Raw genomic sequence first — 12,418 nt, 5'->3', positions numbered from 1 at the left:
ACGGGTAGACGGGCAGCCCAGAGAAAAAGCTGCCTCACCGACCAGGTAGGGACCTAGAAGTAAGGTTACCTCCTTCCCCCCACAATAAGAAGTCCATTTCTCCGAAAAAACGACGAACAAAACTAACTAAAAACTGGAGAAAAAAAATGAATTAAACGGACGGCTGCTGGTTAGCAGCCATTCCCCAAGATGGCTCCTCCTCCTCTAATTGCCTTTTTTGTGATGGTGACAGGATCCTATCAAAACATTGTGTAAAGTGAGGTGGATTCAGAAACAGATCTAGCAACTCTATAGTAGGCATTAGGATCTGCAGGTGCTGCTTTACAAAAAAAACACACACAAAGTGCTGGAGCAACTCAACAGGTCAGGCAGCATCTCTGGAGAACATGGATAGGTGACGTTTCGGGTCGAGATCTTTCTTCAGACTGATTGTGTTGGGGAAAGATGGTGAAGAGGCGGGGCAGGACAAAGCTTTTGTATAGATTGATATGGATGAGGGGGGGTTCTTTGATAGGCAGACAAAGTCCAGAGATGTAATGACAAAGCCTGTGCTTGGTCTCATCGATGTACAGAAGTTGACACCTGGTAAAGCGGATCCAGTAGATGAGGTTGGAGGACGTGTTACTGCATTTATATACTTTAATATTTTCCTATTGCTTCCTTTCAGAAGTCCGTTTGGACCGAACACAAATCTCCAGATGGACGGACCTATTTCTATAACTCTGAAACAAAGCAATCCACATGGGAGAAGCCAGATGAGTTGAAGTCACATGCAGAGGTGTGAACTAATAGCTTGGATATATACAGCCCTCCGCAATGTTTGGGACAAAGACCCATAATTTATTTTATTTGCCTCTGTACTTCACAATTTGAGATTTGTAATAGAAAAAATCACATGTGTTTAAAGTGCACATTGTCAGATATTAATAAAGGCCATTTTTATACATTTTGCTTTCACCATTTAGAAATTACACCAGTGTTTATACATTGGTCCCCCCCCCCCCCCCATTTCAGGGCACCATAATGTTTGGGACACATGGCTTCACAGGTGTTTGTAATTGTTCAGATGTGTTTAATTGCCTCCTTAATGCAGATATAAGAGAGCTCTCAGCACCTAGTCTTTCCTCCAGTCTTTTCATCACATTTGGAAAGCTTTTATTGCTGTTTATCAACCTAAGGACCGAAGTTCTGCCAATGAAAGTCAAAGAAGCCATTATAAGACTGAGAAACAAGAATAAAACTGTTAGAGACATCAGCCAAACCTTAGTTTTACCAAAATCAGATGTTTGGAATGTAATTAAGAAGAAAGAAATCACTGGTGAGCTTATTAATTGCAAACAGACGGGCAGGCCAAGGAAGACCTCCACAGCTGATGACTGAACAATTCTCTCTATAATAAAGAAAATTCCCCAAACACCTGTCCAACAGATCAGAAACACTCTTCAAGAGTCAAGTGTGGATTTGTCAATGACCACTGTCCGCAGAAGACTTCATGAACAGAAATACAGAGGCTACACTGCAAGATGCAAACCACTGGTTAGCCGCAAAAATAGGATGGCCAGGTTACAGTTTGCGAATAAGTACTTAAAAGAGCAACCATAGTTCTGGAAGAAGGTCTTGTGGACAGATGAGACGAAGATTAACTTATATCAGAGTGATGGCAAGAGCAAAGTATGGAGGAGAGAAGGAACTGCCCAAGATCCAAAGCATACCACCTCATCTGTGAGACACGGTGGTGGGGGTGTTATGGCCTGGGCATGTATGGCTGCTGACGGTACTGACTCGCTTATCTTCATTGATGATACAACTGCTGATGGTTGTAGCATAATGAATTCTGAAGTGTATAGACACATCCTATCTGTTACAGTTCAAACAAATGTCTTAAAACTCATTGGCCGGCAGTTCATTCCACAGCAAGACAATGATCCCAAACATACTGCTAAAGCAACAAAGGAGTTTTTCAGCTAAAAAATTGTAAATTCTTGAGTGGCCAAGTCAATCACCCGATCTGAACCCAATTGAGCATGCCTTTTATATACTGACGATAAAACTGACGGGGACTAGCCCCCCAAACAACCATAAGCTAAAGATGGCTGCAATGCAGTCCTGGCAGAGCATCACCAGAGAAGACACCCAGCAACTGGTGATGTCCATGAATCGCAGACTTCAAGCAGTCATTGTATGCAAAGCATATGCAGCAAAAGACTAATATTGACTACTTTTATTTACATGACATTGCTGTGTCCCAAACATTATGGTGCCCTGAAGTGGGTGGGGGGCTATGTATAAACACTGCAGTAATTTCTACACGGTGAAACTAAAATGTATAAAAATGGCTTTATTAAAATCTGACTGTGCACTATAAACACATGTGATTTTTTCTATTACAAATCTCAAATTATGGAGTACAGACGCAATTAAATAAATGTCCCAAACATTAGGGAGGGCACTGTAACAAATATGAGAAATTGAGCCTGCAATGTGAACTTCAAATATATAGTATCTTTGCTTGTTAAATGTTGAAATAATCTTCTGCAGGGTCTGTAATCCCTCTGTAAACTGATTAAATTTTAATGAAAATATAATGTATAAAATGTGTTTGGACAGATATTTAGTTTTTTTATTACATAGATCTTTTTCTGTAAATTTAAATGACGGTCCATTATACAAGATATTAATGCAAGTTTGTTTAATTTCAAGCAATTGCTGTCACAATGTCCATGGAAAGAATACAAGTCTGACACAGGGAAGCCCTATTATTATAATTCTCAAACAAAAGAATCACGATGGACTAAACCTAAAGAGTTGGAAGAACTGGAAGGTAAAACGAGTAATAGTTTCCATTAATGCGGCAGACTGTTTAAAAGCCATCTCTTTAAACATTTACCACGGAATTTGTGTTTTACTTCAAACTATAACGGTTTGAATTGTAGATTGTCAAGACTTGGTCATTGATTTCACTCAAAACCCATCTGACCATCAAAGGAAGTGGTAACAATTTTGGAAAATGACCCCAAGAGGTAGATGGCTATCACTTTAAGAAATGATGGAGTGAGCTTGAAGAGCAAATGGCCTATTCCTTCTCTTGCTTCCTATGTTATTTTTTATGGAGCAATCCTTAATCTACATTTCCCTTCTCCAACATAGAGGATAAACTGTTTTGTGAGAAGTGAGTAATTGCTGCGTTGCCTGGAGGGAGTGATACACATAATGTCCTATTGAATAGATATATTGTGTTGTACTTGGGGATCATTGATCTATCCTATTGAGGGGACTTGTGCTTCAGTTAAAGCAGAGAACCTCCTCCTGATTGAGTGAATATTGGTTTCTGATCACTAACATCTTTGTATCCAGGAACGTCCTCCTTCGCCTGACATCCATAGGTCTTAAGTTTGTATCCTTTAGAACATTTTTCTGTGGATTTCATATATCACATTGATTTCTCAGATGTAAAAATGCCTTCCAAAAATGAGCTCCTTTTAATTTACTAGATTTTTTTATTGTTGTCAAGTAATACGGGGGCAATTAGGAGTTGAAGCAATCCGTTTGTAAATAGGACTTGTTTAGTTCTGTGGAACGTCCAGCCTTTGTGCAATAGAGAAGCTATTTTGATGGTCTTGCATTCAGCAGTAAGGGTCTTCTACCTATTAAGGTACTGATTATAGAAATGTAAAGTTGAGCTTTAGTAATTTAAATTGATATTGGTTATGGGTTGAGTTTGGGATACCAATGAAGGTGAATGTGGATACAAATGAACAATCTGAGCAAAGAGTTTTTGGAGGTAAGGAATGCCAGACAGTAATACATTGAAATCCCGTCTCATGTCACATTTCACATGATAGAATACTGCACTTCGTGAGATTCCAAATAGCATTCTGTAATCATAGGTAGACATCAAATATTTGTCCAAAACAAATGATTTAGATTTTACAAATCAACTTTTCTGTTTAATTCTTTGTGGTTGCAACATGACCATCTCATAACTTTTTTAATTCAAAATTATTTTTGCTGATTATGTTATTATTGCTAATTTAAGTTGGGTTATTAGTACGATGGGAATATTTCAAATCACATAAGGGCATTCTGAATTTTGAATAATTGATTATGTTAAAATCATAAGAAGATTATCTGCTCAATGTGAAAGGCTCTTACTGTAGAAGATTTTGCTTCATTAAAGCAGGCGCAGCTAGCTGGCAATAATTTAAAAGCTTTCGTATTTTTGATCAAATATGGTGTAATTTATTCTGAGTGAAGTGATAAGATGAAGTTGCGGCCCTTGATAATTTAAAATATTTTCAAATATGTTAATCAGGTGCTATTTTTATGTTTCTGCAGATATGATCAAGGCTGAAGAAGAAAATGGGTATGCTCTACACATTATTACACTTCTCTAAGATCAGAAATTGAATTTTGAATCTTATTTTTGAAAATGTGCAAGGGAAGTAAAATTGGTCTATTTTTGGAATCGAAAATCATATTGGAAAGGGCAAAGGGGAAGATTCAGAGTGCAGAATATAGTTCTCAGCATTGTAACAAATGAGTTTGGATGGGTGAATGGCATGACACTTTCTGGTTATCGCCCTGGAGAACAGATCATGTGACCAGCGATCAAGAGCATGAAAGTCATAATTGCCCTCTTGCATCTCAACACACTTGCACGCATTCCTTGAGTCTAATTTTCAAGCTACAGTTAGGGTCGAATACCTCAATTCCCTTCATATGGGTATACAAATAAAAAATTGCCAGGGTTAATCAAGACACATTTGTCTTGGTAGATTTGTTTCTTTGTAACTGAAAACTGAAAGCGCATAAGATAACCAAAACAACAGACACATTTAAACAGTTACTTCAGAGTTGGTAATAAAGAAGAAATCTGCATGTTGCTAGCAAATAAAATAATCCCTTAAATATTTTGTGTACTTCATATGCATCTAACTTTTCAATTCTGACACATTGTTGTACGAGTTTGGTATTTCTATTAATTTTTACCGAATAAAGTGACACTGCAAGGTCAGGATGATGTCCTGTCTTTGAAATTGACCATGCAGTATACTAAATTTGTGGATATGCATCACTGAGGTTTATAAAAAATTATGATAGATTAACAGCTTTGCAGTTTTCAATTTGATAGCATTTGTATTTTACCATGTTCGTACTTTTAATTCCCAATGACAAACTCCCATGACATGCAGTAAGATAATGATGGAAGTTGTAGAATTTTATGTAGTGTGGAGAAGACAAGATGAGGTGTGGACTTTCCTCACAACAGGCATAGCGTGGAAGGAGAGCGACAAAATGAAACATCCTGAGCTATTTCTATTTTTTTCTGAGCAGATTTACTCAGTTATTTAGCAATCCTTCATGAATGAGGCTAAACAAACCTATTAAATGATTTTAAATATAGCGACTGCAACCAAAAGATGGAATTAAGTTGGAATAATCTCAATACAGAAATGCCTCGTTCAAGATATGGTAGCCAAATTATAGAACGTAATTTTGTTGTGTTTGCAGCTGATAAGAAATGTTTGAAGCTGGCAAGTAAGAATTTCATTGTTCTGTTTTGGACATATGACAATATAACACTCTTGACTTGGCTATCATTTAAAATACCTCGCCCACAAATGTGGCGCTCACAAGCATAATTTATGATCCGGTTTCAATAACGCATACCAGTCATACCAGCAATCACGCATACCAGTCAACTAATACATCGAAGATAGACACAAAATGCAGGAGTAACTCAACGGATCAGGCAGCATCTCTGGAGAAAAGAATCAGGTGATGTTTTGGGTCGAAACCCTTCTTCAGACCCAAACCTTAATCTCGACCTGAAACATCGTCTATTCCTTTTCTCTCGAGATTTCATCTGTCCCGCTGAATTACTCCAGCATTTTGTGGTCTATGGTGTAAACCAGTATCTGCAATTTCTTCCTACACACTAATACACCTTCCAATTCAGTTCTTCACAGGCAAATAAGGCCAGGGCGACCAATACAATCTTCCCAGTGAAAAGATTTTAAATGCAGATGAATGCTTTCACTACATATTCCATAGAGTTTTACTTTGTTTTACTTTTATTGTATAACATTATCAAATATTGCATTTTAGAAATGTTTAGCATTTGTATATTGTTTAGATATGCTTTTGCTTGTATTATTTCTATAATAGTTTCATGGCTGAATTCCATCTTAAATTATGTAGTTTCTTTAGTCATTTTGTATATCAATAAATAATGGATAGGTTGGTCTTTATTATCTCCCTCACAAATGTATTACCCATAAGCATAAATTCATAATTTAGGAATATTTACACCAAACTTCATAATGTTTTCCTATGATGCTAACTCCATCTTCTTGCTATGAATAAAGGCATTCCAACACATAATGGGAGAGGTTTGCAAGTAGTGGAAGAGGTTCTGCTTTTTAAAGTGCAAAAAATTGTAACTTCTTGCAACATCTTGCAAGAGCAGCATCAATGCTAGTTTGTTCCATCTATCAAGTGCTCATCCTTTTACTTATTCTTTATCTTGCAGAAGACTGTTGCATTGTCTTCACTGTACACACTCTGACCGACCCGGAGAAAACCCATGTATTCATGGGGAAAACATACAACCTCTGTACAGGCAGCACCCGTAATCAGGATCAAACCCGGGTCTCTGGTGCTGTAAGGCAGCAAGTCTACCGCTGCTCCAGTGTGCCGCCCTAAGTGATATACACGATTCCCTCATCCTGATCTCTGCTCTAGGTTGTGAACAGCTGATTCATTGGCATTTTATTGCTCACAACCTCTCAAGCTAAAATCTGCCCATTTCTTCAAACTAGTCCCTATCCATAGAAATCCTATCAGAGACCTTCTGAAAGCCTAGATACACCACATCAACTGTTCTCACTTATCTATTTTGCTAGTTACAAACTCCAAAACAATACCTAGTAGATTTGTTAAACGTGATTTCCATTTCATTAACCCCTGCTCTCACTGTCCACCCTTCTACATCCAAGTGCAGTATTGCAATTTCCATAATTGTAGATTCTAGTAATTTTCTGACCGCTAACATTAGGTTAACTGATACATGATCCCATGTTTTCTCATTCCCTTCTTTAATAAATAGTGACTAATCTGTGAGCACAATTCCAGAATCTAGAGAATTTGGATGATAAGAACCCAGTGCATTAACTATTCCTCCACATCAACCTTCTTTAAAGCACTAGAATACTGGTTTTCAATCCAATCGATTTCTCCCCGATGCTAATTACAGTGAGCTCCTCGCTTTCTGTGGATGCATAGTTCCTCATCATTTCCGAGGGGATTTCTGTGTCTTCTACGAGAGACGGATGCGAATTTTGTGTTTACTTACTCTTGCCATTTCCTTGTTCCTCTATATAATCTTTCCTGTCTCAAGGTCAAACAATCCGGCTCCGTAACTGAGGTATGCATTCACCAGTTGGCTTCGCAAGATTTACCTGCAACATTTCTTAATAGTGCAAGCATATGATCAGGTTTTGAAATGCTCTTGAGACAAATTGTGCTGGTTATGGCCCACTACCTGTAGTTGGTGATAGTCATTGAGTTACTTAGCATCCTGCGACTGAAGACATGTTGAATCATAGTGCTGTAAATGTTATTTGCACTCTGTTCATAGAGTTTTCCAGCAGGGAAATAGGCCTTTTGGCACAACTTGTCCATGCCGATCAAGGTGTCCCATCTACGCCCCTCCCACCTGCCTGCCTATTTCCCTCTAAAATTTCCTAACCTGTTACTTGAATTCCTGGTCTTTGCTAAGTTATTAAATGAAGGGGTATTGTTCTTGATGATATAGTAGGAGCAAAGTTAGGAAGGTTTTGTTTGTACCTGTCTCCTAAAAAAATCTGTAATTGTAAAATAACAATTTGAGTAGCTTTTGTACATATATTTCTATGTTGTAATTCTGTATTTCAGCTGACCTTGTCTCACATTTCATATACATGAGTGAACTATAGAAAGACATTGTTCCTGGAAATTAACCTAAATCTTCTGATGCTTATTTTCAACAGAGTGAAGGATGCTACAGTATCCACTGCAACTGCCTCTGTTCAAGAAGCAACAACGACTACCCCAGTGGAAGTTATCGAGAATGAAGTCACGACTACTGATGAAAACGAAAAGCAGCAAACAGTAGCTGTGGAACAGCCTGAGGCCGAGCCTGTAGAAGTTACATCCCAGCCAGTCGAAGAAATATCGAAGCAGGAAGTTCAAGAGAAGTATGAGCTTTCATCAGTGCTCGCAGTTTCTTGTTATACAAGTGTGATTGAAATATGATGGAGTATAAGAACAAATGGCTATTTAGCAGTGTTTTCTTGTACACTAAAAGGTGCGGTACGCGTAATAACTTGCGCAATGCCATAAAGATGCTGGTACTAAGTACTGTCACAAAAAAAAACACAGCTAAAATCTGATGCGACAAACTTATTTTCTACATGAATATTTATGTTGTGAAGATGATGCTGCAGTTGCTGACATGTTTTCTAGTTGTAATGCGAGGTATATTGATCACAGTTTATTAAAATAGCAAATTAAATTCTCATTAAAATCTGTTATTTTTACTGCACTTAAAAAATCCACTTATTTTAAATCATTTCTGAATTTTGTTTTTTTTTTGTTCATTTTTGTAACATTTTTTCCAGTGATGTTCCTAAAAAAGAGGAGGAGGTGAAGAAAGAGCCAGTCAGGAAAACGTATACCTGGAACACAAAGGAGGAAGCAAAACAAGCATTCAAAGAACTGTTGAAAGAAAAGGTATTGGTTGCAAAATTATACTTTAATCATTGATAAAGCTCCTTCATAACAATCTCTCGTCGCTTTTTTTAATTTTAACACATGCAACGTTTTCACGTTTATTCAGAGAGATATTTAGTCATCCCACCATGGCCAACAAAGGTGCTGCACTGGTGTATGGCATTGGGCAAATGGGGTTTGAGGCAGACTAGATAATGCTACCTGGGCACGCTAAAATGTGATAAATATGATATGAATTTTGCAATTTGTTATACAACCTAACTAATTGGTTGGATAAAGGAATTAAATCAGGATTAGGATAATGTTTTGGCAGAAATCAAATTAGATGAAAAATTCTGAGATTTATTTCAGATCTTGCATATTTTATCTACTAACCTTTCTAGTCTGATGTATAATGAAAGTATTTGCATTTAATCTGAAGTGTTCCCTATTTCTTTAGGGTGTTCTGTCAAATGCATCATGGGAGCAAGCAATGAAAATGATTATAAATGACCCTAGGTATAGGTAAGTATCTAAAAATGTCTATTTAAACATTTGAGGCCTTCTGCTCAGTATTAATCCTCATGTCCACTTAAAAGAAACTAAAGTTCTCTAACTCTTGTAGAAATAAGCTAAATATATTTTTAAATGCATTCACAGTGGAATATAAATTAATCGGTGAGCTCTTACGATTTCTGTTCCCCGGTGCCGACAATACATTGACAGTGTTGAAACAGAAACCCATTCTTTTGAGTGGATTTTTTCATTTCTAGTTTGACAGGATCTTGCAAGCACAGATTATCACAGGCTAATAATGAGGGCTTGTTTATATAATTGTCTCTTCTTCCTTTACATAAAGGTAAGTGTCTCAGTACTAAAAACTTTAGTTTCCAATATTGTTTTATGATCTGGAAATAAACAGCATTCTCTAGCAATGTATTTCATGTATTTTGATTGATACTTTATTATCACAAGCTATGCAAAGAAAAAGTATTAATTTTAGTCACCAAAGGCCCTTCGCTGTTATTGGCGGCTCCCCTCTACACTAGATCCCTCGTTGTTCTAGACAGTGCATTCTCGACTGACCTCCAGCACCCACTGTGGGCCCGTCCGACATTTGGAAACATTCTACTGGGACAATGGACAATTTTACCAAGTTAATTAATCTACAAACCTGTACGTCCTTGGAGTGTAGGAAGAAACTCATGCGGTCACAGGAAGAACATACAAACTCCGTGCAGCCCCCATCTCCACCCAGTCAGAATTTAACCTGGGTCTCTGGTGCTGTAAGGCAGCAGCTGTTCTGTTGTGCCACTGTGCCGCTTATTTTCAGTGCTTACGTGACTAAAGTATAAGATGTTCTATTTTAATTATTTCGCGTTTTCATCATTAATTATTTTGCTGTTGTTTACCAATTGTATCTACTCTTTTGAACCTTGCAGTGCTTTACCAAAGCTCAGTGAGAAGAAGCAAGCATTTAATGCCTACAAAATACAGACGGAGAAAGAAGAGAAGGAAGAAGCCAGACTCCGCTACAAGGAGGCAAAAGAAAACTTCCAGCGATTCCTTGAAAACCATGAAAAAATGACATCCACAACCAGATATAGGTGCAGTAGTTTCTACTGAGAATATGTAAACATTCATCAATGAATCAAAGGGTTCAGAAAAGATTTACGAGGATGTTGCCAGGACTAGAGGATGTGAGCTATAGAGAGAGGTTGAGTAGGCTGGGTCTCAATTCCATGGAGCACAGGAGGATGAGTGGTGATCTTATAGAGGTGTACAAATTCATGAAAGAAATAGATCAGGATTAGATTGCACAGTTTCTTGCCCAGAGTAGAGGAATCAAGGACCAGATGACATAGGTTGAAGGTGAGGGGGAAAAGATTTAATAGGATTCCGAGGGGTAAATTTTTCACACAAAGGGTGGTGGGTGTATGGAACAAGCTAGAAGTGGAGATAGTTGAGGCTATCCCATCATTCAGATAAATGAATAGGACAGGTTTGGTGGGATATGGACCAAGCGCAGGCAAGTGGGACTAGTGTAGCTGGGACATTGTTGGCCGGTGTGGGCAAGTTAGGCCGAAGGGTCTGTTCCACACTTACTCTGACTCTAACCACTTTAACTTATCCAATTTACCAATCAGCCCTCTTGTTTAAACCAGTGGTGTGCAAGCATTGTCTTGAAAAAGATGCATTTGTTTCTTACAAATACTGGTTGACAGGTTTTGGACATGTTCTGCTTTTGTTAGAAAAGTCGTTTAATGAGTGTGTCAAGAGTGTTTAATTATAATCTGCACTGGAAACGGAGCAATAAAATTCTTGCTGGTTGCTGCTTTAAAGGCTCTTAACACTATAACACACCAAATAAATATACAATAAATCTGAATTTACTTTCATTCTCTCCTTGTAAATAATCCTTGCAGTGAGCCAGAGATTGATCAGGCATTTGCGTGTGCCATAGGGGAAGACCTGGACACTTGCTCTCAGCCAGCTGATCCTGAGGTTCTGCCTCCTCTACACCCTGATGGTCTTTCAAAGGCCTTTTTAATGAACATATCTGGTAATCACAGATATTTGTATACAATTTAAATAATTTAAAGCTATAACACATTTACTAAAGGTCATTAGAAATTGATAACCAAAAAAGTAAGTTAAAAATAAACCACTTGTCTGCAGTTGGCATTTTTATCAAAACTGACCCCATTCAAATGTTTCACATTGGACTCACTTGCAGTGGTGTTTGATTACCAGCTGCTCTTTGAATTAGGGATTTAATGTACAGGATGGGCGGGTTTGTAGGTTAATTGGCTTCGGTAGATTGTCCCTCGTGTGTAGGATGCAGAAGTGGGATAACATGGAACTAGTGTAAACGGGCGATCGTTGGTCAGCGCGGACTCGGTGGGCGGAAGGGCCTGTTGCCATGCTGCATCTCTAAATTAAACTAAAGGAGTGAGAGAATGACCCAAAAGAAAGACATTGTGGTAGTTCCACTGAGAACTGTAAACCAGAGATCAAGATGTTTTGGGCTTATTGTCGATCTCAAATTACGTAATTAACCACATTATTGAGGGAGTGCAGCGTTGCTATTGATGGAGTGCAGCGTAGGTTTACAAGGTTAATTCCAGGGATGGCGGGACTGTCATATGCTGAGAGAATGGAGCAGCTGGGCTTGTACATTCTGGAGTTTAGAAGGATGAGAGGGTTGAAACGTATAAGATTGTTAAGCGCTTGGACACGCTAGAGGCAGGAAACATGTTCCCGATGTTGGGGGAGTCCAGAACCAGGGGCCACAGTTTAAGAAGAAGGAGTAAGCCATTTAGAATGGAGACAAGTAAACACGGTTTCTCACAGAGAGTGGTGTCTGTGGAATTCTCTGCCTCAGAGGGCGGTGGAGGCAGGTTCTCTGGATGCTTTCAAGAGAGAGCTAGATAGGGCTCTTAAAAATAATCAGGGGATATGGGGAGAAGGCAGGAACGGGGTACTGATTGGGGATGATCAGCCATGATCTCATTGAATGGCGGTGCTGGTTCGAAGGGCCTACTCCTGCACCTAGTCTATTGTCTATTATTGGAATCTCAATCAATCAATCAATCAATCAGTTTTATTTGTCACTTGCACATAAAGTGCAAGTGAAATGAATTTGCCAACAGCGATACAATGAAAA

The 12,418-nt window shown here is 38.3% G+C and overlaps 1 protein-coding gene across 9 annotated transcripts in view; it reads left to right on the top strand.

Moving 5' to 3' along the window:
* The window catches only part of prpf40a (pre-mRNA processing factor 40 homolog A), a 50,994-nt gene that overhangs the window by 19,016 nt on the left and 19,560 nt on the right, over positions 1 to 12,418 (top strand). For all 9 annotated transcript variants that reach the window (XM_033024061.1, XM_033024054.1, XM_033024056.1 and 6 more), the window contains 7 exons: positions 668 to 778; positions 2,701 to 2,821; positions 4,336 to 4,363; positions 8,031 to 8,237; positions 8,661 to 8,772; positions 9,212 to 9,276; positions 10,194 to 10,358. In XM_033024061.1, the coding sequence (XP_032879952.1) occupies positions 668 to 778; positions 2,701 to 2,821; positions 4,336 to 4,363; positions 8,031 to 8,237; positions 8,661 to 8,772; positions 9,212 to 9,276; positions 10,194 to 10,358 (809 nt within the window). The remainder of the gene's footprint in view (positions 1 to 667; positions 779 to 2,700; positions 2,822 to 4,335; positions 4,364 to 8,030; positions 8,238 to 8,660; positions 8,773 to 9,211; positions 9,277 to 10,193; positions 10,359 to 12,418) is intronic.

Source organism: Amblyraja radiata, chromosome 7, assembly GCF_010909765.2.
Source record: "Amblyraja radiata isolate CabotCenter1 chromosome 7, sAmbRad1.1.pri, whole genome shotgun sequence".
NCBI lineage: Eukaryota > Metazoa > Chordata > Chondrichthyes > Rajiformes > Rajidae > Amblyraja > Amblyraja radiata.
This window is presented reverse-complemented; position numbering and strand designations above follow the sequence as displayed.